The 27,772-nt window shown below is 39.1% G+C and overlaps 1 protein-coding gene across 2 annotated transcripts; it reads right to left on the reverse strand.

Moving 5' to 3' along the window:
- Nucleotides 1-50: 50 nt before the first annotated feature.
- Nucleotides 51-24,571, reverse strand: ulk1b (unc-51 like autophagy activating kinase 1). 2 transcript variants are annotated; one of them, XM_034895713.1, is made up of 27 exons: nt 23,905-24,571; nt 22,771-22,863; nt 22,094-22,135; nt 18,165-18,197; nt 17,326-17,362; nt 15,716-15,889; nt 14,103-14,176; nt 13,590-13,691; nt 12,448-12,506; nt 11,804-11,886; nt 10,589-10,639; nt 10,044-10,135; nt 9,676-9,841; nt 9,414-9,465; nt 9,130-9,216; nt 8,573-8,716; nt 8,303-8,451; nt 7,495-7,754; nt 7,135-7,340; nt 6,419-6,540; nt 6,032-6,157; nt 5,245-5,429; nt 4,659-4,843; nt 4,284-4,402; nt 4,002-4,159; nt 3,426-3,561; nt 51-2,923 (listed from the first exon to the last, which is right to left on the reverse strand). In XM_034895713.1, the coding sequence occupies exons 1-27, from the start codon at nt 23,992-23,994 to the stop codon at nt 2,868-2,870; spliced, it is 3,081 nt and encodes a 1,026-aa protein (XP_034751604.1). In that variant the 5' UTR covers nt 23,995-24,571; the 3' UTR covers nt 51-2,867. The 2 variants fall into 2 exon arrangements, with proteins under 2 accessions (XP_034751604.1, XP_034751603.1); XM_034895712.1 differs by having other exon boundaries at nt 9,414-9,468.
- Between the last annotated feature and the right edge of the window lie 3,201 nt (nt 24,572-27,772).

Consider the following 27,772-nt stretch of genomic DNA (forward strand, 5'->3'; position numbering starts at 1 on the left):
CTGAGATGTCAGGACAGCAGAGAAAACTAATGTCATCTAAAGACAAACTACCTTTCCTTTCACTTTATTCATGTTGCAACTCAAACAGTAAAGGTTACATCACACACAGGGACACTGAGATAGTGTATCGGTCATAGATATGACAACATTAAAATGCTTTTCAACAGTGAGAGACAAAATGGAAGATCAGCAATAGAAGCTTATTCTTTGGAAATGTATAGGTGGTATGGTACTGTTTTCTCCATGCCTGCAGCGTAATATGTACAATAACAACAATAACTTAATTTACAATATTTACAGGTAATACAGAATTTGTAAAGTCAAAACACAAAATGAAAACATTCGGGTATGTTCTTAGCAAACAAAAAGAATAATCCAAATCAACGACAGATCTATTATGTGAGTGAACACATACTTCATTTGATCTTTATGGGATCAGAACAGTTGCATTAAAGCTGTGCTCAAGGACACTTCAGCAGAGTAGATACCAGCTTGTCAAAGGGCACCGTCTCCACACTTCCTACACCATCCTGCTGTACTCTTTAATTACTTCAACTGCTACACACATTATTTTATGACTCCTACCCCAGAATACTCATTAAAAGGATGGCCAATAGCAATGATTGTAAAGGACAATTAAAAGTGACACATGCATCAGTTTTTTAAAAGTAAGATGTCATCGCTTTCTGCTATCTGTATCAGCATGTATCAGCAACAGCATGTGTAACAGACAGAGAGGCTGTGGATGAGTTGATATAAGGAATGTACAAACAAACATTACATTACACATACAGAATGCTCTAGGTAGAGATACCTATGGAAAAAATAAAAAGTTATCTGACAATGGACAAAAGGCCACAAAGCAAATACACATTATGTATATTTAGGGAAATCTTCACTGAGACAAAGCCATTCTGTTGTGCTGACAGTGCTACTGTAGCCTTCAAAGTTCTCAGTGTAAACTATTTTCAGCACTGACCATACATCCACACCCTATTCTAAACCATCTTTAATAACTTAAAATAAAAAGGCAGAGGAAAATACACCTCAGGAAAAAAGAAAGTTGTACTGGGTCCTGGCAGTGGGTTACACCAGAGGAACCCTTGCTTTTCAGCGGATGTTGTTGAACTACATCCACACCTGGAGTGAAAATCATTAGTTCTGAACCGAACAAATCCACTATCCATTAAAAGATCAATCACCATCACTTCACCCATGCATGCACACACATTTCTCTTTGACAGCAACCAGAACAGACGTTGACCCTTCCCATTGACCTTATTCCAGACCAATTTAGGAGAGTATAAGTATCCTGTTAGGACACATGTTTAAGATCAATATTGACAATACACAAACTTTTCAGGCAAAACACACTAGCACTCCAAATCAACCGGTCACTTTTCAAATTCAAACACAATCGCCACCCGTTGACTACTCTGAAACAGAACACAACCAATGCAAATTATATTTCAGTGTAAAGCAAATTTTTCTTTCTAAGGTTTCCTAGCTTATACCATCTCTTTGTCAGCATTCTCACATCTAACACACATATTTGGACAGCAACTGTAGTAGAACTTAAACTGCAATAAAAGCATGGAATACAAATCTCTAAGTAAGCTTATCTTTCTTGGTATCTACAAAAACTGGACATGTTCAGCATGTTCCACCCATGATCGTTCTATACAGTACTTCAACAGTGCAAAAACAATCAGACGTTAACCCTGGGAGGACCCTAAACTTGATTAACATTTGGCTAACATTAGCGCTGTTTCCCTCCCGTCAGCCCTCAAATTTGATTAAACTTGCTAAACTCCTACGTGATTTACTGATGACATATAATCAGACAGAATATGGAATTGGTGAAGAAATAACAAGCAACATCAGTACATAAGCTGAAGAATACATGCCAGGTTATTGCAGCATCTATAACATGATTGGGATCAAGGATGTTAACAGGCCAGTTTCAGTCCCTCTTGAATTAAATGCTATATTTGTTATGTAGAAGTGGGGTAATGACTGTTTCCTGGACCCATTTTCTGTCTGTTGGTGCTGCCATTAAAAAAATAAATAAATTCCTATTACATTATTGTTTCAATGATTAAACATCCGACATTTTTTCTTCTTCTCCAAACCAGCATAGTTACCTGCAGTGAGTTTAAAATAAGTCATTTTGGCAACAGTTTTGTAATAGTGCTTGTATGCGCTTCTAGCCACCCACTGTAGCATTGCTACTGAAATTTTTCTTCAGCAGAGCAAGTAACAATTAGATAAATACCAGAAAAATAAACACAGGAAAGCAAACAAGGAGTATACCACAAACATACATTTGATGAGAATGATACTTGGCCGTTCCCTATCTTCCTCAGAACATATCCTTACTGTATTTGTAGGTGTACAGCAGATACTGTGCTTTCCATCCAGCTACTGATCTTGGTAAAAGATAACATTTTGTCTATAAAGTCTACTGCAAATTCGTAGCACGAATATTTGTCCATCATAAAAACGCTATCTGTTTATGTATAGATAAGTCATGTATGTATGTGGGTATGTGAATACTTAGCAAAATTTGCTCCTGCAGGTGTTGCTCCTAGTAAAGGGGTTCTTCTTCCTGGCAACACATCCGATTATCGGTGCCAGAAGCCATGTACTCTCACATAGTTTCTAGAGCAGACATTCTCCCGAACTTGAGATGAATGGCAAGCCATTTAAAAAGCACAAACCCTTTAGGTTCTGTGAAAACTAAAGCCTTGTGGTTTTCTTGTGAAAACGAAAGCATTCCTAAGTGAAGACAATGAGGTTTGGTTCATTGGCGATGTGCAGGGTGCAAATGTCATCATATGCACAGTCCAAGAGGCAGTGCAGGGCTCTCAAACACAGAGTCCTGACTGCAAAGCTGTGAGGCGCCGTTCAATGCATTCCTTACCTGCGGACACAGGGAAAAAAAAACATTGAGTGTGTCAACAGGGTTAGTTTTTCAGTTTATAGATGAGACTTTCAAAATAAAGGGATGATCTAAATAGATGGTAATGGTTAATGGTTTAAAAATATAATCAATAACATTGATTGTAATTGTTTGTATCTGTATCATATAGCTCACATTTCTTCAATCATACAAACAAACAACAAAACAAACAAAAATTATAATAAATACGCACTATAAACAGAAACAATATAGACAGTTACGGCAATAGTGCATACTCTAATGAAGAGTGCAAAGTATGCAGGAGTAAATCATTAATATGATAGCTATGGTTAATTTCATTATGGAGCATAGTGCAAAGGAAACTGGAATAAATACTATTATGTTATTATATAAGTATTACATTACATATATATGTGCATGGACACCACACAACAAACTATAGTGCTGATGCTGAATGGAGACATCCCTTTTCTTTGTGTGAGGAGCTGACAGCCATTCTTACATTTGCTAACACTGAGGATGTCGTCCTGTTCAGTTAGCAGCAGAGACAGGCCTTCCATCAGCAGGAGAGCTTTATGGTAGCGCAAGACTGATGCTTCCCCCTGGTGGAACATCTCGTCCAGCGCAGCAGTCTGAACCTGATGCAAAAACAAAGATGCTTAAGTTAATATACTTACAATTTTAGTCTTGATTAAAATATGAATATGGGACATGCAAAAAAAACAGTAATTCTGTTGTTTACCAACATTTGTTTTGTTATTCTTTCCCGAGCAAATATACAAACATATACATATGGCATTGCCTTTTAACCATTTATATAACAATCTAATGAGCATCCAGTTACTTAAGTGGCTTTAAAATATTCATGTGATCATAAAGCAATCATTTTAGAGTACATACTTGAATCCTGTGTGTGTTTTTTGGCCATACATGCACTTATGTTTGTAACATACATTAGGGTTAACTATTTCTTGGATGCCCACACATACAGTATCTGAGTGATTAAGCGGTGGCCTGCTGGTCAATAGCCCCCATCTCCTTCTTTGCTTACCAACTGCCTAATTCCCCCCTGGCTTACCATCTGCACAGTGTGGCTGAAAAGCAGGCGCTCAGCTGTGATGGAGGTGATTTGGTCCATTAGACGGTGTTTCCTGGAAAAGAAGCGCTCCAGACGGGTGCTGAGTGAGCGACAGGACGCCACACTGGACTTGTACAGCTCATTCAGCCTCCTCACTACTGTATATGGACAGAAATTATTTTAATATCCTGCTAAGATGCTCACTGTACATTCTGTTTAATATACATGTCAGACGCCTTAACAAGACCCTCCCCCTCACAAAATAAAAATAGCAGCTCATACTTTGTTTGACTGTAGACGATGGGTAGAGTTTGCCCTGTTTAACTCGCTCCATGGCTGTGTGTAAGGCAGTGGATAAGAGTTCTGCAGTCTTCAGGAAGAGAACCAGCTGTTCTGCATGACTACACATCCGCACACACAAATGAACACACACACACACACACACACACACACACACACACACACACACACATTTTGACATATGTAAGTCAATACTCCTGAATAGGCCCTAATAATCCACAAACTGCAACATTGAAGTCAAACATGGTGCAGAGGCAGGATAACCGTGTGAAAATTACTTTCTATTTTCTATCCAAACTGGATAAACAGTATCACCGCAATCAACAAAACTTGCAGCCGTAGTTGATACGGCCTTACCTCCACTCTCGGCTCAGTGAGCTTATCTGATCTGCTACCAGGCTCTGCTGCTGAAGGAGAGAGGGATGAGAAATTTGGCCCTGCTCCCCCCACACCGCGACGCCACGGGCTCCAGCCACCTCCATCAGACAGCGGGTGAAATCCAAAGTGAAACGCAGGCTTTGCACGGTGTCTGTATGCTCCTGCTGCAGTCCGACAGAGACGTGAGAAAAGAAATGATTGTGTGATCGAATTTTAAACGGAGGCAAATTTCACATTCAGTCTGCATTGGGTTAATGAACCCGAGCATTAACAGGAGACAGGTCATTTAATCCATTTCATTATTCCATTTTCAGACACAACCTTAGGTTATTGTGCCATGATGACCTGAGCTAAAGAAACTTCAACTACATTATGCTCACTATTTTTTTCACTGACACACTTTCTAGAGGGAGTATTATTTCAAAAGGTTCTTGAGAATGAACCCCTGATTGATGTACAAAACATAAGTAGTCATTGCTGCGTAAAATACAAAGAATACACAGGATCCAAGGGATGACTCTTTTTTTCCTACTTTCCAGAGATGAGAATAAAACCCTCTTCTCACCTCCATCAGCGTTTCCTCGGGCAGCTCAGGAGCTTCGAAAGTTACATGACCGCCCATGTTGGCTGTGATAGGATCTGTGAAACTGTAGCGAGGACTGGAAGGAGCCTCAAAGCCATCCAGATAGGTTCCTGTCTGGGGGTAGCGGCTTGTAAAGGAGCCAGCGGGGCTGATTGAAGTGAAGGAGCCTGTATGAGTCAGAAAAAGTAATGCCAAAAATAAATTTACCTCATTTTATTTAAATAAACACATATTTTTTCATCAAATACATTTTTATTGCTGTACCATAAACAGCTAAATCTACCAAGACAAGAATGTATAAATACATTGTAATGGCAGTGTGTGGATTACAACTACCAACTATATTACTTGTTGTTTTTGGCATTCACACTGACCCATGTATTGAGTGGAGATGCATTTACGTTAATGATCATGCTAGAAGCTATATTAATTTTTCTCTTACTAAATACTAATAGTAAGTGCCAATTACCTTTTCAAATTTTTTGTGTTTTTCATTTGGGTTATTCCTCTCTAAATGTTTTTAAATCTCTCCAAAGTTAGTCTTAATGAAAAATAAAATAAAATCAACCTTTAATGCTTAACTCTATGACATTTAATTAAGTTTCCACATCCTGGAAAATAAAAAGTAATACCTTGCCAGTGCTCTATGTTGCATGCTGTGCAAAGCATAATACTAATGCTGCTGCTCAAGTTGAATTTTAATTCCCACTAGCAGCAATAGGGATGTGGAGGAAAAGGTTTTTAGCTGTTTTGGAGGTGCATGTACTACCTGAATATTTCCTCTGTCTGGATGCATGAGGTGGGGTGTTGCCACTGGGAGGAGAGCCCACAGTGAAAACCACCTGTGCTGGGCTGATGGAGCCGGGTGCAAGGACTCCCCCACCACCGGGGGGCACTAGATGGCAAAACAAAGCAATGATTGAAGGTATGCCTGGGTATATCATAGAACATTTTCATTTTCCAATAAATACTAAAAACTGCATGAAATTACTTTAAAAAAAGCTCACCCTGTAAATTAAAGGGTTAAAAGTTTGCATTGCAATTGCATTGTATCACATTCTATTACTTTGCAATATATATTATAGACACACGTAAATAAAAGAAATGTTCCATTGCATACATATGTTTGTAAATGTGAATGGACAAGAGTTCCTACCTGTTATGTCTATGGCTTTTTCAGAGGTTAGGTTCTCTGTGCTGCCTCGGTCACCCACAGGTCCACCTGGTCCAAATGCAGCCATCAGCAGCATGTCAGACAGACGACCTGCACTCTGAGACCTGCACCAGACAGACAAGAGACAGGGAATGATGGAAGGAAAGATGAAAGGAAAGAAAGTGATTTGAAATATACATGTATTTTGTTGTTGTTGCCATTTTAGGCCTTTGATTGACAGGCCAGCTGAAGACTTGAAAGGGGAGAGAGGAGAATGACATGCAGAAAGGGCCGCAGGCCAACATGGGAGTAAAACCTCTATATATGGGCGTCCACACCACCAACTGAGCCCTCCGGGCGCTCATGAATTATATATGTTTTTCACAGCCGCCTATTTCCTTCCTTCATTTAATTACTTCTTTCCTGCTAGCTACAGTATGTTTAACCTTTTACGAGCTTAATTAGGTATATTATCCCAGTGTTTTTTCTCCATATATGAGAAGAATGAATGAAAGGGGCTATTATAAATACTACAGATCTCCAGCTTCTACAATGTTATGTAATTGATGTATTGCAAAAAATTAAATAATACATAATACCACTTATAAGTAGTTTGTTTTAAACTTCAGAAGCACTGCTGTATATCCTGTATCTGTAGATATGCAATTCCTCCTAGATACACATCACTTGCGTGGGAATAATACAAATAAAAATCTAACCTTCCAAAGCCTTTGGTATCATCATTCAGTCTGTGGATGCAGTGGGCAGGCTGGGGGACCTGTGCAAGCGCTTGTTGCCCTGCGTTTCTGGGCTCTGCTGGGACAGTCCTGCTGCACGGAGAGCCTATGATCAAACCCTGTTGTGTCAGGAAGGTCACGAGGTTCGTAGAGCTTGGAGGCTTGGGGAATTCAAAAGGAGGGATAGCCTGAGGAGAGAGACAAGAGGGAGAGGGTGGGGGTACCAGAGGTTTGTTTGGTAGTCTTTTCTCGACCTGTGTATCTCCACAGAATTAAACACACACATTAGTCTCTCTCTCTCTCTCTCTCTCTCTCTCTCTAACACACACAGAGCTGACTCACCCTGGAAGGGGAGCCCAGGATGGTGGGGAGGGGGCTACGCTGCATCAGCTCACTGAGTCTGGGGGACGAGTGTAGAGGGCGGACAGTCTTCAGACCTGTTGAGGGTGCCACCATCGGGTCTGAGTGCTGCTTCCTGATCTTTTGCCGGACACCGCCACTGGCACATTCCAACAAACAGGGAGCACTGTGGAGCCGTGTGCCCAGTCCTGTCGTCTGTGGGTGTTGCTGAGAAGTCGGCCGGGGTTCAATGTGCTGAAGAGCTGTGGGACAAAAGGAGGAGGTCAGAATGTTTCTGCTTTTAAACGGCAGGTGGCATCGCAAAAAAAAAAATGAGACGGCAAAACAAGAAAACCACCAAGAGACAGCAGAGATTGACAAAGCTTGCCTAACTGCCCCGCAGCCAAGTTGGATGTCCAGACAGATAAGGGACTGTGCCAGCATGAGGCACAGACAAGTAGAAAGCTACTGGTGGTGAGAAGGAGAGTGTTTGTGTACGTAAGAGATTTTAATATTTTCTCAACCAACAACTTTCAAAACTGACCATGTTGCCTTGGAAAAACATTGGCAAATGCTAACCACAACTGTATTTCCTTTTATCCGTAGCTTATTATATGGGCAACAATCGCATGCAACAGGCCAATCGCCTTTATAAGGCTGCACCTGTTTTTAACCTTATAATGAACTGCTCTGTTATTTTTTGACAAATCAATTTTAGCAGTCTATAAAAAAATAAAAATGTATATATCGAAAGTAGTTTAGAGAATACTGGGGAAGTGGTACACAAAACAAAGCAAAGCCTCTGAGCTACCTTGAGGGGATAGCTGGAAAGGTCTGGCACCTCCCAGAGAAAATCTGCGATTGGTGGTGACTGCTCCTTGCCCATATGGTGGTGAAGGCCCGGTTCGAGCAAAACCCAGCAAGCTTCCACTGCTGCAACGACGTACTGGTGTTGACATCCTAATAACACAAAGTTCATGAGTCTCTTTAGTCAGTTCAAGATGTGTAATAAGAAATTTACATAAGAAGCATACACATGTCCCACACATGTGTATGTGTGTTTGTCTTTGTGGATACAGACCGTGGTGAGCAATCCTGTTTGGTAGAATGGAGGTTCTGCTCCATGCGCTGGAAGTTCTGGACCTGGGTGGGGACTGGGATAGGTAATGACTGACCATGGTTTCCATCACTACCAATATAGTTACTTCCCAAGAACTCACTGGGTCTGCCAACAACAATGAGAAGAACAGAGAGTGCAGAGGGAAACAGAAAAGAAATAAGAGTCAGAGTGTGTGTGTGTGTGTCTGTGTGTGTTTGTTTGTGTGTGTGTACACAGACATGTTTAACGATTTTAACAGTTATGAGACCAACTATTTTTGAGAAGAGATTCTCTTAGTGACAATGCTACCAATCTAGTACAATATATGTACAAAATAAAAATTATATTGTGTCCAAAGATGACATGAAATTCATTAAGTTACCAGATAATAGGGAATTTATTATACTCCCCCCCGCTTAATTGGCAATTGCGGCTGCTTCTTATTCTTCTTCTTCTTCTTCTCTTTCTTCTTCTTCTTCTACTACTAACCATTTCCATATCTTACCGCCACACCCAAACATCTAGCTCTATGTTGTTACCTGACAGGACTTGGAGACCCACTGCAGGAAGGTGAGTGTGGAGGACTTTTGGCTTGGCCACACAGACCAGCAGAAGCCAGAAGAGAGCTGAAATAAAAGGGACACAGGAAGACTTTATCAAGGTGCCATTTTGAATAAGGAATACAACATATGCTCTCACTTTGATTTAAATTCCAGTAGGGATAGTCAATTATGCTGTTATATTCCGCAACACTGTCCACAACTACTTTGCATTTAAGCAGTGTCATACAGATGTCTATGAAGAACCAATCCTTGCATCTTACCCGCTGTTCATCAGGCTGTCCTGCAGCACTTTACCCTCACATGTCAGCTCACCTGCTGGAAAAACAGCAAAAACATTAGGAACAGAAATTAAAGAATTGATATTTAGATAGAGTTGGGCTCCATTGTAAGAGTAGTATGAAGAGTAAATACAATATTACTTAAAATACTTCAGCAGTAATACTATAGAGCATGAGGTTAGGGTGATGCACAGCTGCAGTAGACATTTAGGTAGGGATCCCATTTAGAATAAAAAATACTTACTGGTGAATTGAGCAGGCACCATGACAAAGTCATCTGTGTCACAGGAGGAGGAGTTCTTGCTGCTGCCGCCCCCTCCAGACGAGTCCTTGAGGAGAAAACCAGTGGCCTCCTGGGTAGGGGAGGCCAGAGCTTTGGCACGCAAATGCTGGACCTCAGCAAGAGACTGCTGCAGAGACAAGGAGACAGAAACTAATACATCAACTAAGAAAGAAAGCCCCGAATAAACCATAAGTGAGCAAACTGTGTAAAAAGGCCAAATAGGTGTTGACTTGGTTGGTTTCTATGACTGCACATGAAAACACAGCGTCTATACTTCGGTACAGAGAGAGAAACAAAGAGGAGATAATACAGGAATAATAAATGCAAACCGGTGGTGAGGCGAGGTGAGAGGTGGAAGAGCTGCTACAAGAGCTGGCTGATGCAGAGCTTGGGAAGCAGGTCATGGACACAGTAGGAGTTGCTGTAACAAAATGCAACACATTTCTTAGACAAACCGAAGGATACCACAAGGTAGTTCGGTGAGAAACTTGGGCACATATTATGGCATACCATTTTGGTGTTTTGCTGACAAATAATTGCTTTTTTCTCTCATGTTGGTGTCACTATGTGGCTGTCTCTATTACTACATATAGTCTTTGAATGAAATAAAAGTATAACTTGGATGAAAAGGTCAGTCTTGACAGCATTTCAACCTTGCATTACTCAAAAAAGGGATGTGAAGTTTTGCACTTATTGCTTTAAGAAAATGTCGTATATCTTGTCAGAAAATGTGTAATGTTTGTTACAGTCAAGGTACGAGTAATTTCGATGTATATACAGTAAATCATACAATACTAATGTGGTCCTGCACTTGTATTACTGATGGTTATCCAACCAAGCTCTATTGAGAATTGCATTGTTTGTTCTTACTTACTCTTTTTCATGGATGAGCTAGCCTCCAGGAAAGGATGACAAAAAAACTCTTCTACCAAAAACACAAGAAGAATTACAATTAATAGGAGGTAGTGAAGCGTGGCCACATTTCAGCAACACACAGCACATAGATACAAACCTACACAGGGATATCTGGACATCTGTTGTTCGGCTGTGATTAGCTAAGTCAGGGCTGTAGTCAAGTCCAACTTTGTTGAGTCCAAGACAAATCTAAGACCAGGACTTGTTGAGCCAAAGTCCAAAGAGGTTCAAGTCCAAGTCAAGATCAAGACAGAAAATAAGAATCCTCTTAAAGACCACTTACTTGCTTGCTTGTTCATAATGCAGGCTATGTGTGAGACTTTATATCTTCTATTTTAAGATGATACTTTTGCTTGATTAGATGTAAAAATCAAAAAGTGCAGAGTAACACACTATAGGATCAAATTAGGCCATAGCATTTACTGTAAGCATAAAATGGAAATGCTCCCACTATTATTGCTTGTCCTGAAGAATCAATAATACAAAGTTCTTACTGACATTGTGTGTGTGACCCAAAAGAAAATGATTAATGTCTAATGATTGAGAAAGCCTACTGTATATAATGCAGCCAGGCATATACAAGGCGACCAATGTCAATGCATGTTCCAGATTGATTTTTAATTCAACTAATACCTGTTTTCTGAATGAGTGCACCTTATCAATGGTTTTGTTTTTAAGAAGGAAGTTACTTCAGAAAAATAGCATATAGTGTTGGACTTGGTCGAGACCAACTACAACATTGGGCAAGACAGAGTCCAAATACCAACAAGTCCAAGACAAGTCTAAGACAACAGAAAAGCGTCTTGAGTCCAGACTCACGTGCTACAGCCCTGAGTTAAGAATTGAAGGAAGTGGTTGCAATCGGTCAGTTTAAACTCTTGCTCAAAGGTTTGGAAATTAAATCTATGGTCTGTAAATGTTTTAAATAGTTTTTAGGAAATTGTTATGAAATTGTCTGTAATGTATGGAATTGTTGTTGTGATCTGTGCCGCTGTCTTGGCCAGGACTCCCTTGAAAAAGAGATTAGTAATCTCAATGGGATTTTCCTGGTTAAATAAAGGTTAAATAAAAAAAATAAAAAAAACGCTATATTAGTAGGTTAGTAGTGTAGGTCTAAAACCCCACCATATAGTCAACTATTTCATTCATTCTTCTGGACTCAATGTTCACTAACCAAAGTCCATGCGGTCCTTGTGGTTGCGCTGCAGCAGACCCCGCAACAGGTGCCTCAGATGGCTTGACGTCTCTCTGGGGATGCTGCAAATAAATGATACCAACATCAATCTGTGCTGATTTGCTGTAAAAAAATTAATTAAAGATTAAATAACACAAAAGAAAACTTTAATACAGATACAGCACCAATTTTAGTGATACTGCCAGAAACAATCTGTTTTATCGAAAGAAAATGTCATTAACATCTTTTCAGAAAGATCTGGGTTGTTGGAGATTTGCAAGGGACTTGTCATTTCGGAAAATTTTGTAAATCAACTGCTGTTCAACTGTGAAAAAATGACCCAGCTGGCATTGCCGTAATTGGCAGAATCTCTGTAGATGACGTGTTTTTTTAACAGCACTGTAGCAACACTGACACATTTCAAAGACAAAGGGTCCTTTCTAAAAAGTCAGAGCTTCACTTTTCATTGGTTAGTCTATCCTTAAGATGTAGGATGGCAAAGTTTCTCATTTCTTGTAAGCAACATTTATAAAAAGCAAATGCAAAAAAACTAAATCAGCGTCACTATGTCTGTTGTCTTTTGCCAGAACTTCTTTTAATCACATAAAAAATAAACATGCTGTCATCTCACTGTAACTCCTTACTTTGGGCTGAGGGTCTTGTGTTTTTCATAGAAGAGCCGGAGTTCCTGGGGACTACTAGCCTAGGGATGACAGGGTCAGAGAAGTAGATAAAAACAAGTATATGTCTGCTGATTTATGTGTGTACACAGTCATACACATTTATGGCACAGTTTGCTGGACATTGCACACATTAAACCTTAAGCCAGCTGCTTTAATCACGTGTGTAACGACACAATACCACATGTCTTAACAAGCTTGTTAATGAAGCAAAGAATGAAGCTACTCGTATAGTGTCAGAAATCCTATTGGACCAATTTAAATAAGGTACTTTGTAAGATGGTATGTGTTTCATCTTTCATTGCATCAGTGGGTTTATGCTCATTTTTCACATGATCCGGAGAGAGGAGACAGTCTGTTTAAAAACTTTCAACAAATAGACTCAAGTGTATTTTGGGTGAAAATATTTTAAAACATAATTCGATATAGTGTTATCAACATGTGTTAATGCACTTCATTGTGTTACTATTTCTGTTACTGTTAAATGTCTGCATAGGTTTTCAATCACTTTAATTACATTAAAATATTTGCTTTAAGTTCATTCTCTTGTGCAAAATGACAAGCCAACGTCTGTGCATACTGTGTTCCCACACTCTTATTTCGGTAAAATAGATATGCAAAATATAAAGATAAGCAGCAGAAAATGACGTAGATACAACAAATACAACCATTACAAAACTGTGAATATTTAAAAAGTTGTTTTTCACAGAGATGAAGGTTAAAGGCACATTTACATAGTCTTTAGCCTGAAGCCAATCTGAAAACACAGCAAACAGTGTGTGGCGTGGTTTAAGAAAAGTCAAGAGAGAGATGAGGAACTTAGTGGAGAGGAAGTACTGCAGTAACTGCAGTACTAAAGCTAGCAGGGAGAATGAGGCTGTTGATGAATACATATACATACTTTTCACTTATCTGTAGACACACTTATGACTAAGTCTAAAAGCCAGTGACAACAGAAAATATTACATAACATAATGGTTGTTGTTAATTTGGGCTTATAATAATGATGGAGTTTTGATATGGCTCATCCCAAAATGGCAGTGTAGGTAACTATGTGTGAAGCAGGTCATATTACAAAAAAACATGAATTGTAAGCGTATGTTTACCTGAAAAGGAGCCTTCCCAGTCAGGCACTGAAACACTATGGTTCCTATACTCCACAAGTCAGCCTTGGCATCATAGCTTTGGGACATAATGACCTCAGGAGCCTGGTGATTATCAAAAATCATTGAGATTACTTTGATGACACTCTTTGATGAACGGTTAATGAGATGATTAAGTTACACATGCCGTGTCATGTTTTTGAGACCGTGTTCAGCTAACACTGTAAAATTCAAAGAACTAGCTCTGACCTCTGCTTTTTTCACGTGAACAATGATCACAGAGGCAATCAAGCCATCATCCAAGTTTAACCAATAATGATCAAAATATGTTTTTGTTGTGTTTACATGACACCTTCTCAGACATCATCAAAGCATCCTTAAATATTTACTTTCTCTTTCTTATAACCTTTGGTCTGAGTTTAAAAAACAGTAGTCATCAAATCTGATTTGTGGCGGCAAAACATTTGAGTATGCTGGCTATTATTTACCATCATATCTATGAAAAAGAGTGCTTACCATGTACATAGGGGACCCGCAGAGTGTTGCTGCCATCATGTTGTTCTGAAGGTACCTGGCAAAGCCAAAGTCCGCTGTGTAGAGAAAATTTTCAGATGCCATGACTCATAAACTGAATAAATTAGGGGAAAAACCGAAAAGCACTTCCCAAAGAAAAACTGCAGATAGCTGCAAAACAACTCTATAGTGAGCTCAAAAATAATTTTGTGTCTGCTACATATTCCAAATTGAACACTCAACCTATTTTTAAAACCAATAAAACTATATATTTTTACACCACTAATGGTTGAGAGGGAGATCGTCATTATCTTCACTGTGAGATTACCATGTCACTGTGAGTATAAGGACAATGCAGCATTATCACATTGGAGTTAAAAGTACTGTTGAGTTTTCTCTGCAGTAGAGCACATAGATCATTAAAAAATAGTCTAAACTATGTCTGTGCAGCTCATTACATTGCTCAAGTTATTACATTTTAAAACAAATCCACAAATGATACCTGCTATCCTTGAGCACACAGCCAATTTAACAAGTCAACAAAATATATTTCAATAATCTCTTTGTCAGCCTGCATGTGTTTGTGTGTCAGTTACACCTTCTATGTAGGCACGATGAGTGTATGTGTGTGTGTGTGAACAGTGTGTCTGTTAGTGTGACTGTGCGAGTTTTCCCAGAATAGTGAGGATTATAACATTCTGCAGTGACTGGGAACCTCAAGCAATAACTTCACTCTAGAGGAACACAAATTAATAGGCTTAAGGATAAGTAGTTTCCAAACAGCTAAACAACACACACTCACTGTCTGTACTTGGTCATCATGACACTTTATATTAAGGTGAATACTTGTTGGTTAACATATGTCATCGTTTATGGTCTTACCAGCCAAACTTGAAACGGATGAGACACACACACATCATGTATCTGCAAATATAGTTTTTTTTCTTTCCCGGTATTTTATGTTCAGTGTTTTATGTAGAGGAAGACTACCAACATTGCTGAGGGAAAAATGTTAAATTCTATATTCAATTCAATTCAATTCAACTTTATTGTCATTGCACTGTCACAAGTACAAGCAACGAAATGTGATTTACATCTATCCACAATTGCTATACAGGGTATAAATATTGTATATAATTTTTTTGTATAAGCAGATGTAATAGTAAGGAACTTTAAGATGTTGTGTAAAAATATATATATATATATATATATATTTATTTATATATATAATCTAATCAATTTACTGTAAGCAGTTTAGTCTTATTATCTTGGTGGAATCAATTACCTTTGGGAAATCATTGTTAGGTCCTGTTGAAATATAACTGTCTGTAAAGAGCTTAGTGATTTCCATGTGCTGCTTCATGAGATTCAATTAGTTTCTTGCTCCTGTAGAGGGTTCTAGTGCTTTCCTCTTAGTTCCCAATGTGGTCGAGCTGTAATCTCATGTCTGAAATGTTTTTGCTCTTTTTATTTTCGGACTATCTTTAAACACATGTTTGTCCACATTAATTAATAGATACTACTGGTTAGACCAAGCATGGCTACATGTACAAACAATCTCAAATAGTTAACAAATCTAGCAAAAGGCCTGCAGACGTTCACACCATCGAACCTACCAATCTTGATGCAGGTGTTGTTAGAGTGTGACTTGCGTCCTGGTGGGTAGGAGAGCAGAATGTTCTGGGGCTTGAGGTCCCTGTGGATTATGCCTTTGCCCTGTAGGACCCTCATGGCTCCTGCAATCTGCTGCAGGAAAACCCGAATAGTGTCCTCACTCAGGGTGCCTTTGGCTGCAGAGAAACAAGGTTATGACTACAAGTTAACTTTGGCATGCTGGGTGTATGATTACTGACTGAGGTGGAGGTAGAGTAGACTGATAGAAACTGAATGACCCTTCCTATCTAGATTTACTGATCTATGCAAATCATACTACTTTTCCTAAAAAATCTGGAGTCAGATCATGTTACACAACATGATTTCATTTCACCTTGAAAAATGATGTGCAATATGTTTTTTTCCCTCTCTGTTCTCTCACATCTCCCCACTGCCACCTCCTGATCCCCGTCTCTTCCTTCCCTCCAATCATCTCCCTCATCTCACGGTGGTACAGCATGGTTCTATGTGAGAGTCCCTCCCTTGCCTTGAATTTCTCTCTAGCTCCACCTACCTTTCCAACCGATTTTTAAAAGCCAGACTCAGGCTTGGCTTGGGCCAGGAAAGAAGGTTTGTTCATTGACCACAGTGGGTAGTGATCCAAAACCCCGTTTTTAACCAGGCAGGCAAAGACTAAATTACTGGAATAGGTCCTCTATTCATTCTCTGGGAACATGGCAGACAAAGTTAACCGCCAGAGCTATACCTCAAACGTCTAGAGGCTGATGTCTTATTTCCCACCCTGCCAGACAAAGGCCCACCTCAGATGGCTAGAGTGCTCTGGCAATTGAGAGACCCGCAATTTTGAGATGTGGCAAAACTGGACAGAATTGTAGACTTTCTGTAAATGACGTGATGGTCCCAGTTTGTTATCATAGTGTTGACTCAAAAGCATATTTTGCAGGAGTTGGTGTACTGTATGTGTATGATGTGATGTTTGTCATACTGTTTGTGTGATGACAGAAGAATACAGAAGGGACTTTTCAATGTGGTTTGATAATGTTGCATGCCGAAGTGTATTTTAAGCCTTAGGTCCTCCGAAGCTGTTCTTAGAAGCCCCAAATCTGTCTCTCTGTCTTCAGGGTTTCAGATAAAATGGCAGGTTCCTGCGGTCATAAAGGAAGCCGGGTGACACAAAGCCAGTTGTGGGGCATATAATTGAATGTAAAGTTGTTCCCTTTTATTTGCAGTCTTTCGGTTTTCTTGACATGTCTAACACAGCTGAAAAATAATTATTGCAATTCTTCTACTGTCTTAACTGGCAGTCCCTATCCAAAGGTCATTGTTTTAGGACTCCTAAGAATATTTGCAAATTGTTTCCAAAGTCAATCTTGGGATTTAGACGCTTTTATTGTTTGCTTGTAGCAATGATTCTACTGTTGAACATTGTGCATGTTATGATTTATGATCTTTGCTTTTAGACAATAGAGAGAGCCATTGACAGACAGTTTTTCATAGAGCAAGAACTCCCACTTTCTTGTCATCAGGCATCAAAGATGACATTTCACCAACTTGATTGATTTTTCTACTGAGAAGCACCTGGAGCTAACAGTAGATGAATTGTTGCACTTACAGTGTAAGTAGTCAGCAAGGTCGCCGCCATTGCAGTACTGGGATTAGAAAGAGGGACAGGAAAGGGGAGAGGGAGAGAGGAAAAGAAAGAGAGGGAGATGAAAAGGAATATTAGGAAACACAGGTTACATGAAGGGCTGATCTGTAACTATAGTGCAGTGAGTGTCTGACATCACCTGTTCTCTAAAAAGACTAGAAGGCAAAAGAGATCAGAGCAGTGATTTAATGAAGAGTGATGTGTTTACAGATTTATCCCCTTGCTCTCATTCCTAGCATCAATTATGAATGAACCCCGGAAAAGGCAAGGTGTTCTCTGAAAGGTGGGGATCTAAAAGGGTGCTTCACAAGTAATTTCCTTTTCTAACACACAGATAAGAGATAAGCAGGAAACAATGAAGATCATAACGAATCAAACAAGTTCAAGAAATGTTTTGGCTGTCCCCTTTAAAGCTACTTCACATCTGCGTCCTGCTTCTGTAACACTGAACACTGTAACACTGAACTAAACCATTATAAAACACTAACACTGTTAAACCTTCCTGAACAATCTGAGTTGTGTCCATCTGCCTAGATGAACAACCTAAAAAGGGCCAAAGTATTTGTAAAGTTGTAGTTAAAAGATTCGCAAACATTATTCTACCTGTGGATCATCATCAAAGGAATAGTATCAAGCCACAGCAATAAACTAGCAACATTTGGATGTCGACTGGCAGCAATTACCCTATCCCCCTTGATGGTGAGGACACAGCTAATTATAGCCTAGGCTCAGTCAGAGCTGCCTGCAAAGGCTGAGACAACACAGCGCTGAGCAAACAAAGCCAAACATCACAGCGAGCTTACCTCCATTACCAGGTACACTGAGCTGGCAGTTTCCTAAAGAGAAAAGAGATAAGAGTAGGGGTAAACAAACATGTCAGTGACAGAAAAAGGAAAGAACAAGTTGGTTCTTGTGCTCACCCATAATGTTCGAGCAAGCTAAGCTGGTAATTTGGGCTGGAGAAATACATAACTGCAAAAAAAATTGAGGACTATCTGCTAAGACAAAAAACTGTTTGAGTCTTGAGAAAGAAGGACGTGGAACTAAAAAAGAACAAATCAAAGCAGTTAGTAGTAGTCTACATGAACAGATTCATTTAGTAGAACTGGATCTATCCCAGACTCCACTGGACTGTGTTGCCTGCTCTTTCATACATTTCAACAAAAGCTAATTAAAAAAGTAAAGGAGTGCCTGGCATCAGTGAGACATTTTGAAAACAATTTACTCTGCAACATTTATAATGAGCCAAAAACAATTAGTTAATAAGATGGTTGGCTCTGCTGCCAAAAGCATTATAAACACTGGGTAAATCACATGCAAACTGTCTAAAACTTTGAACTCATAAGCTCATACAACAACAACACCAATCAACAATATATAGCTATTAATTTACCAACCACTTGGATCATTTTTTTTTTATATTGCACATTTGTGAGACTTGTAGTTCCATTAGAGTTATTATCTGTTATCTACTTTCCCTCGACTATCCTCTCTCTCAGACAACCAGTTTTTCTCGCCCTTTTCTCACACGGCAAAAGATGACTGCAGTCTTTCAAATCTGACATCATCTCAGTGTCTTGTTGAATTCACCAGTCAAAGGTCAGGCTGTTTTCTATAGTTCAGCTGAGTCAGGCCTTTTAAAAGTGGCTTTGTTGAAGCTGTATGGCGACCAACCAGCCAACCAGTGGGTTTCATTTGGAGAGACAACCATCTGGTTTCTACCATCTGGCTGTCTCTCAGACAGAAGTGTGGTACTGCACCATCAAACTTCTCTTAGATAAAACGTTTGCCGTTGCACTGAAGGTTTATTGTCAGCTCATACTATGACTTGCTATAAATTACAGCGTCACTTCTGTTGTTGCAACTATTTCCCATTCCCAAAGTGGATTTTCCTATAGACAGCCCAAGCATCCCCCGTTTCTCTCAGAGTAAAACAACTAGTGATTACTGGTGATTACTTGCATTATATTTGCACTAACTGCCAATTCCTTTCTTAGGTGTCATTACATGTAAATGTGCTTTACAATTAACAGTGATATAAGAGAAAAGCAGCAACTCCTTACATTTGCGAAGAGAATGTTAGTTTGTTTTTTCTTGGAAAAAGACTTTGATCATCAATCAATTACCATCTCTGGTCAATCTATCAAATTTACTATTTGCTCTTGCTCAAAACATGGTAAGAAATAGAAATACATATATTGTATGTTAAATATAGTATATAGAAATGTGTTGGTGCTGTGACTAAACCACCAGTATCTGCCTGTAACTCTTAGACAATCTAGAACCTAGAATGATCAGTCGACTCTCAAACTAATTTTTTTGAGTCACTTAGGATAAGACAATCAGATACAATGTGAAAAGCAAAGTAAATGCATTCTCTGGTGTCCAGTGTCTGCTTTGGTTTCAGTTTCCTCCTGACCTAATTAGATAGCTGGACAGTAGGATCCCCTGCTCAGAACATATACACTGTCTGCTGTGCAACAACAAACCGGTAATCTTAGAGCCCAGCTTGGACTTTTCTCAATGCACAGAGGGAGGTGCCACTGTGTGTCAATGTAAAGATAAGACACGGAATATTTTTGAATTCTACCTAGGCTGAAGCATTATAACCAGTCACAAATAGATTTATTAAAGCTACTGATGAAGAGCTATTGGGCAAAGAAGTTAAATCCCTATTTGCCATCAAAAGAACAAAGTGCTGTGTTACTGTGCCGGGCTATTTGAGCAGCAGCAGTGTCCAACATATGACAGCATGCTTCATTTGCCTGGACTTCTTTGTAACTTGTTTTGCATAACGACTAAGAACCCCATTATTAAAAAAAGAGGATGCTAGCTCAACTTAAGTGAAAGAAACAAATCAAGCTCTGGTAATAAAGCCTACAGTATATGTTGTTATCCATGAGATTGCATGTGGGATAAAAGCAATGCCTCAAAACTAAAGAGCACAGTGAGTCCAGAAACATGTCTGTGGATTTATGACAAGAAACACAGTAATGCAACAGGATGTGTGTTAACTTTCCTTCAACACACTCTGCAACACACATCATTGTGCAATATAGTAGTCTTGTCAGATGTTACAATAAGAATAATGTGCACATGAAATGTTTTAATCCGATGACAGTGTTTTCTGTGAACCAGAAAGACAAAAGTAAATTAGACTACTTTTGTGTCGGGGGAAGGCGGTTGTTGTCTCAGTGACCTTCAGACTGGTTAGTAAGCTACAGGCAAGACCATCACTGTGACTGTGGATTATTATGCATCACCTTACAATTCAACAACTGTCCAGTATGGCACTGAGCTAAGTGCTGGTATTTCTATCTGCACATGAGGTTTACATGTACAGGCTGTATGGGAGCATAACACCTAGTCTACACCCTAGGAATCAGGCCTGCATCTTAAAAAGGTGGAGACACATCTCTTCTATTAAGCAGAGATACTTGAGGCAAGCAAAAAGTTAAGTAGTTAAATATAAAAAATAAAAAAAATGCAGTTATAGAGTGCTTTTCAAAAATAAAATCACAAATAAAATCACAAAGTACTTTGCATAAAAAACATACAAGAGAACACAATACATATTAAGAAACCACACAGAATTAAAATAACGTTATCACACATAAAGTGCAGACAGGTCAACCTGACTAAAAAGGTAGGTTTTCATTTGTTTTTTGAAAGAGTCCACAGAAACAGCCGACCTTAAAGGTGGAGGCAGAGCATTCCAAAGTTTATGTGCTACGGACTCAAAAAAACACTAAACTTCCCAGAAAGCCTTAAAGTGCTATGCAGTTTGGGCCATTTCTCTGCTGTTTCCCACTTTTTGCTCACAGGTTTCTCTATAGAGCTCCCCCTAAAGCTTTGGAATAGATATTTGGCAGCTCCTCTGTTTACTTGTGTCTGACTCCTTGCTCGGTTAATCTGCCACTTCTTCTTTCTCTGTTCCTCCGACAATGCTTTCCTAGCTTTCTGCTTCTTTTTAGCAGACTCAGCCACAGTGATAGTGTGAAAATCTCCATCGCTACTTTGTTAGCCGGTTCCGGAATGGGCTTATGTGTGCAGTGCCTTGAAGCAATTTGTTACATCGCAAGACCTGATATCATGTGATTCTTCGTGATGCTAAGGCCGGCGGCTTGCCACCCGAAAGGGTGAAGGGGTTGAAAGGGTGTTTTTTCCGCTCACAGGCGCTAGAGGGGAGCAAGACAACCACCATTCAACTCCAAATAGTCATAAAACCATTCCAATGACTCCAAAGCTATTGAGTTGAGGTAAATTAAGCTAAAAGCTCATCCATAGTTCCCCTTTAATCAAGTAGCAGGAACAGCCCATTTGACTGTAGACTTCTGCATATTTGCAATCACAAGAGATGCATAAACTCAACAGAACACAAAGGCAGAAGTATTTACTGAAAATATAAAAAGATTTGCTTTACGTGGAAAAGCAGAGAAAAACACGCCTGAACAAGATGAAAGAGAAACATTTGTTGAACAAACAAATGTGGCAAAGCCTCATTTAACAAGTAGGGAAAACAAAAGTGTTCAAGCTGCATGAAACAGAAGTGGGGCATGTAGAACAGACACATCCTACAACCCATCTGCTCTCTTTTGCACGCCGAGACTGATGGAGGAAACTGGGACAATGAGAGGTGTGATAAGTATGTATTTTACGGGGCCCTGACATTGTACAATCAGCCTGTTCCTACCACCATCTGCATACCATCTGCGGGTGTAGTATTACATACCTGAAAGTCCAGTAATGCAACGATGTTCTCATGTTTCAGTTCCTGCAGAAATGACAAGAGATAAGCAATATTTGGACGGTATATGCTGGATGTATTTTGACATATTTGAACTTTCAACAGATGTCCATCTAAGGCCCCCTGTCATCTGCAGGAAAGTTAACCCTTTTTACTTTCACTATGACATCTGCATGTTCCACAAGATGATTATCAAGATCAAGAATAACTTTATTGTCCCACATTGTGGGAAATTTGTCTTGGACACTTAAACCGTGCTGCAGCCATAGTAAAAACAAACCAACACGGACAGTATGTAACACAACAGATACTGTACGATACCATAAAACAGACCTAGTTGATCATCTTCAGATAATCCTTGCTCATATTTCACTCTAACATATGGCACCTTTCCAGCTCTTTATAATCAAAATGTTCACTACAGCAAACATGTTTAGCAAGATGATCTAATAAATACTTTATAAGACTTTAAAATGTCAAGGTGACACATTTTAACAGAGTAACCAGCTGAGTAATTCTGAGATTTACCACTGCAGGATTGTTAATGCACAAATATAAGATATACATAAATAAAGAAATGTGTAATAATGTTTTATGTACATACTGTATAATAATGTGATAACTTATGGAAAATAGTACTTTCCTGAGAGCTTTGTGTTTACCTTGAGTATTTTGATCTCTTTCCCCAACAGTGTCTGGGACTTGGCCAAGTTCTTCTTGTTGATGCACTTCACTGCCACCTCCCAGTCATGTTTCTAGAAGGAAACATTGAAGGCAAAATCATTTTTGGACAGATAAAACAAATGCAACGCAGCAAGTGTAGTAATACTGTATGTTATATGAAGATCTACTGTCTTTGCACTACAGCACAAGTGCCGGTATAAGCAAATGAGTTCCATTTTCAAAATGCCTCTGCACGGTCTATTTGTCAAAACACAGATTCTAGCACGTTTATAACATTTTTTATTAGCTGACACACTACCTGATAGTCCATAATATGCTTCCCCCTGTTGGTTACACAGGTTTCCTAATGCAATTTGGTAGAGATTAGGTCTACTGGTCACCTGCTAAGACTTTAACCAGCCAGGACTGGTTGCTGAGGTAGGTTTGAAGAGCAGTATTTGCTTTTCAGTGCATTTTTCTGAATTTACATCCTATTTGAATGTATTGGAGGCCCTAATTCTCTATTATAGATAGATGAAATTAATCTATTTGGCAATTTACAAATAAGGCAACAAAGATGCTAAAGGCCCACATTACCTTTCGCCTTGGATATTATTTGTGTCAGCAGATGTGTTACATTATATCACCGAAGTGTAATCAAATTACTGCAAAGCCATTTATAATTCATACTCTTTCTTTCACTCCTGGTGCAGGACATGTTTCAACATGTTCATTAATGGTGTCAGTATGGAGCCTTCTAATGGAAAAGATACATGTCTGCTGCTCTACATTTAAAGTCGCCAGGATTGTGGACGTGCTTCATCTGCCGAGCCAGCCGAAATATAAAGACCATCACAAAGTCACTTTCCATGCATTAAGAAAAGGTGTCACATGTATTTAAAAAAATACTTGAGTATTTAATCCATTAACTGCCTGTTATTTAAAGGAAGTGCTGTTTGTGCTCCGGGCCCCTTAAGGCCGTACAATGAAAACAAATGCACCAGATGGGCAATAAAAGGCGATTCGTGCATGACAATCCAACTAAACCATTTATGCGACCTTTAATTTTGTCTATTTTTGCAACAGTATATATATTTTTAAAGTAACACATAGAAAACGTGGAAAATACTCACCTCTCGGTGTCTGCCTTTGAAGACGACAGCAAATGCGCCATGTCCTATCAGGTCCTTCCGACTGAACTCAAATTTCCCCACCGTCTCCATATCGTGCCAAAGTCAGATTTTCTAGGCGGACAAATGACCAGGAGGCCTCAGGTCACTCTTCTGGACAGCAAGTGCTCCTTTCTCCTCTGTCAAGTAGGGACAGCAGCAGGGACGTCCACCCCCTCTTTTACTTGCCATGGGCTGCCTTCCTGTCAACAAACTGTACTCTTCTCTCATGTTCACACGCACACGTTTTGGAGTTTAACTCCTAACAAAGCTGTATGGTGATGTCCATCGCTAACAAACCTGCTAAAAAGTTAGCTAACTTAACAAAGGAGGATCGGCTGAGTCTTGTTGTTGCAGCTGTCTCGTGCCACCTTAAAAAGCTGCTCGCTGCGTTTTGTTTATTTACAGGGGATGGGACTCCTCACTTCTGTTTTCTGACGCGTACACAAGGCGACACAAGCGCTGACTGGGAATTTAAAACGAGCTAACAACGGCTAATAACCGGAAAATGCTGTAAATATCCCTCTGAATCTGTTGCTATTCGCAGCTGACTCTCCGAAAGTCGTTGCATCGATGGTGCCATCAGTCCAAACAAAGCAGACTGGCGTCTAGCCTCTGACACAAAGCGCATGCGCAGAGCAACTACAGCTGTAGATGACGTCAGAGGACCAGGGTCATTGGTCGTAAAATGAAAGTGTTTAGACGTCACAACACCTGTTTTGGCTTTGTCAAACAACTCGAGTTTAGACCTGAAAATGAAAATGTGTGTTTTAATATGAAATGTGAAACACAATACATTATGAGGCAGTATATGTGCATGTGGGTTATGTGTATTTGAGTGCAAGCTAACGAGGGAAAAACTAATTTAAAAAAAAACAAAACAGTAAATGCAGTGCAGTGATCGAGCATTTTCAATAGAAACAACATGGTAATGTCTTCAGAATTCTATGACAATTTTATAATTTTGTGAAAACTTGACAAATACAATAAAGGGCCTTTGTATAAAATAATACAGAGACATTTGGCAGCAGGCCTATACAATGTCTATGTGTTTTAGACAGCCTTGGCTTTCTATAAATAATACATGCAATTAGGCAATTGACAGAAAGTAGCTTTTAAAATGGTTTAAAGTTAGTTGAATTCATCCCACAATATTAATGAAAGCCAATCGCTTTTTAATGGGAGGAAACAATCCCTACATTTTTGGTGAAATCACAATAAAATTAATAATCACAACATTATTAGTTAATGTAAACTCCCAACTGTGTGAATAGGACTACAATCATCATAATTATCTTCATCATTGTCGTCAGCCTGTGAAGGGAAGTTCCCAACACCAGGTAAAAAAAATGTTATGTCGCTACAAAGGCTGAAGGAGTGTCAACATTACACAACTACTGTGTGGTTTGTCTCGCTGTGAACTAAAAGCAGTAGAACACAGAAGAGTGGAGGGGAAAGGGATGGAGGAGAATAAGCAATTGACCAAAAGGTCTCCACCGTTATGTAACATACGTAATGATCTTTTAGTTCTCTTATTGACAACTTTTCAATGGCTCTTTCAAGGCTGGAGAACATCTGAGTGCATATTACATGTTGAGGCCCTTTAAAGCAGACAGAAAAGAAGAAAAAGGCTGATGTGTCAGAGACTTCTGACGTGTCTAAATTGTCAAAATGATGGGACCACTATATTCTGTGAAGGAAATAAAAACAAAAAAAATGCAACCACTGAAAAAAAACTCACAAAAGACAGAATGTTACTGCTTATTACAATATTTCACTTCCCTTTGTATGGATCATAGACATATTTAAATAAGTGCATTAACATTTTCTCATTGAAGATGGCAGCCAATACGCAAGTAAAGGAGTAGCAGTGGTGATTAAAGAGACTGTTAAATTATTACTAGAGTCATGCTTACAATATCACTGCATGTTGCAGTAATGCACTATAGAATATATAATGCCTTTTATTGTCATTATACACATGTACAATGATATTAAAAGCAACTCCTTATTCTAGTGCAACAACTCAGATCACAAGCCTGCTATAAACACGGAACACTTCATTCATTTTATGGATTTCTAAGAAAAGCTAAATCCAATGTTACTGGGTATTCCTGTTTCTATTTGAATAAGAGAAACGTCTTTGCACATTCAGGTGCAGATGATAAATGTGCTAATAACTTAATGAAACATAAGGCTGTTCATCTGTTTACACTTCATTCAACACTTTCTGCACCTGAGGAGGGCGGTAGAGGACTGTGAAAGAGTGGGATCACGCTATTCACCGTTTTTGAGCACTGGTGTGTAAATGTCTTTGCCTGGAATAATCCCCAACAACATTCACTCAGGAAATAATAATGTAATAAGTGACAGTATCATAAAAAGTTTACCTGGAAACATTGTCTGAAATTATTAAAAAAACCAAACATCTTCACTACTTGAGGCAAATAATGACAGTAAACTGTTAAAATTCACATGTGAGTGGGTGCGGAGAATGTGAGTTGTAGTGGAAGCATTGTCATACATCAGTTCTTTAAGGAAGATGATATTTTTCAGATGTCCGGAGAAATTGTGGAAGGACCAGTAAAATCACCTTAAAACATTCCACTCCCAGCCCACCCTTCACTGGCAATCTCACATCAAATTACCATTGTATCTTAGCTGATAACCAGTGAGATGGCAGTCATTTGTTGTGTAATACTGGTGCAGTATTGTCCAACAATCCTGGTGCTTGCTATTATGAATTAGTCATAGTAGTTATCTGAGCCAAGAATCTGACTACATTCCTAGTGCTGTGCCAAGCCAAAGACAGCTCGGTTGATGCTGTGATGTGTTCATGTACATAAAAAAAAAATGGAGCTTTTACTTTACTACTCTTGGGTGTGTTTCACTGCGTCAGAACGTTTGGCTAAATAGGCCAGTTGGTGTGATCTGCTGTAAGCCCACCAGCCACCATCACAGGTGTGCACTCTGCATGGGGTTTGTTCTGCTTTTTAATATTTTAGCTCTGCTCTGTGGTTCCCTCAAAATGATTGATTGCTTCTTCCTGGCCCACATTAGATGTCTGCTGGTGACTGTTGGTACAAAACGCCTTCATGTATTCACTCTAGTTTGAGGATAAGACTCCATAGCCAGCAGTGTCCCAAGATATCCTCAGAGCCGCCAAGAAAAAGTTCTCCGGTGAACAGTTAACAAATTCTAAAAGCAATATTAAGTTAAAATTATTAATCAGTTACTTCAAAGAATAAAAGGCCTCTCCCAACTTTCTTCGACCTTTACAGATGGAAATTCTTCTTTCACTGATCCCTTTGATATAGCTTGAGGGTTTAATAATTTATTTACAAGTGTTTGTGCATCTCTTGCCAAAAAGAAAGTTGATGCAAAAGGGAATCCATTAGATTGGATTATATAATGTGTTCTTTTCCATCTTTTGGTCTTTTTGATTGGCCTGACATTAAGAAGGTGAAGGATATTGTATTTGAATAAAAAAAAGAATCTCCTCCAGTCAGGATGGAATGGGTACTTCCCTCATCAAAGAGGTCATAACTCCTATTATCAAGCCTTTAACATTCATTTTTGCAATATGGAAACTGGAATTATACCTTCTTACCTAAACATGGTTTAAGTTATTCCACTAGTTAAAAGAAGTGATCCAGGATTTGTTTGTGCCTTTACACTTACTTTATGTGAAATGTATTAACACTAATGTCCTTGGGTGTTTTTTTTTTTTAAATATGTTTTGTATAAGCCATTAGTTTTCTACCAGACCCTCACATGCACTTTATAATTATTTCATGTGATTTGTATCTATGTGTGTAAAACAAATAAACAA

The sequence above is a fragment of the Etheostoma cragini genome, chromosome 16 (genome assembly GCF_013103735.1).
Source record: "Etheostoma cragini isolate CJK2018 chromosome 16, CSU_Ecrag_1.0, whole genome shotgun sequence".
Taxonomy (NCBI): Eukaryota; Metazoa; Chordata; class Actinopteri; order Perciformes; family Percidae; genus Etheostoma; species Etheostoma cragini.

Excerpts from the sequence above, each read along its gene's own strand:
- ulk1b (XM_034895712.1), bottom strand. The coding sequence starts at position 23,994 with ATGGAGACGGTGGGGAAATTTGAGTTCAGTCGGAAGGACCTGATAGGA. Across the intron at positions 22,136-22,770 it reads AAGAGATCAAAATACTCAAG|GAACTGAAACATGAGAACAT; the intron begins GTAAACACAAAG and ends TCATTTCTGCAG. Across the intron at positions 8,717-9,129 it reads GGGTCTCCAAGTCCTGTCAG|ACCCAGTGAGTTCTTGGGAA; the intron begins GTAACAACATAG and ends TGTTGTTGGCAG.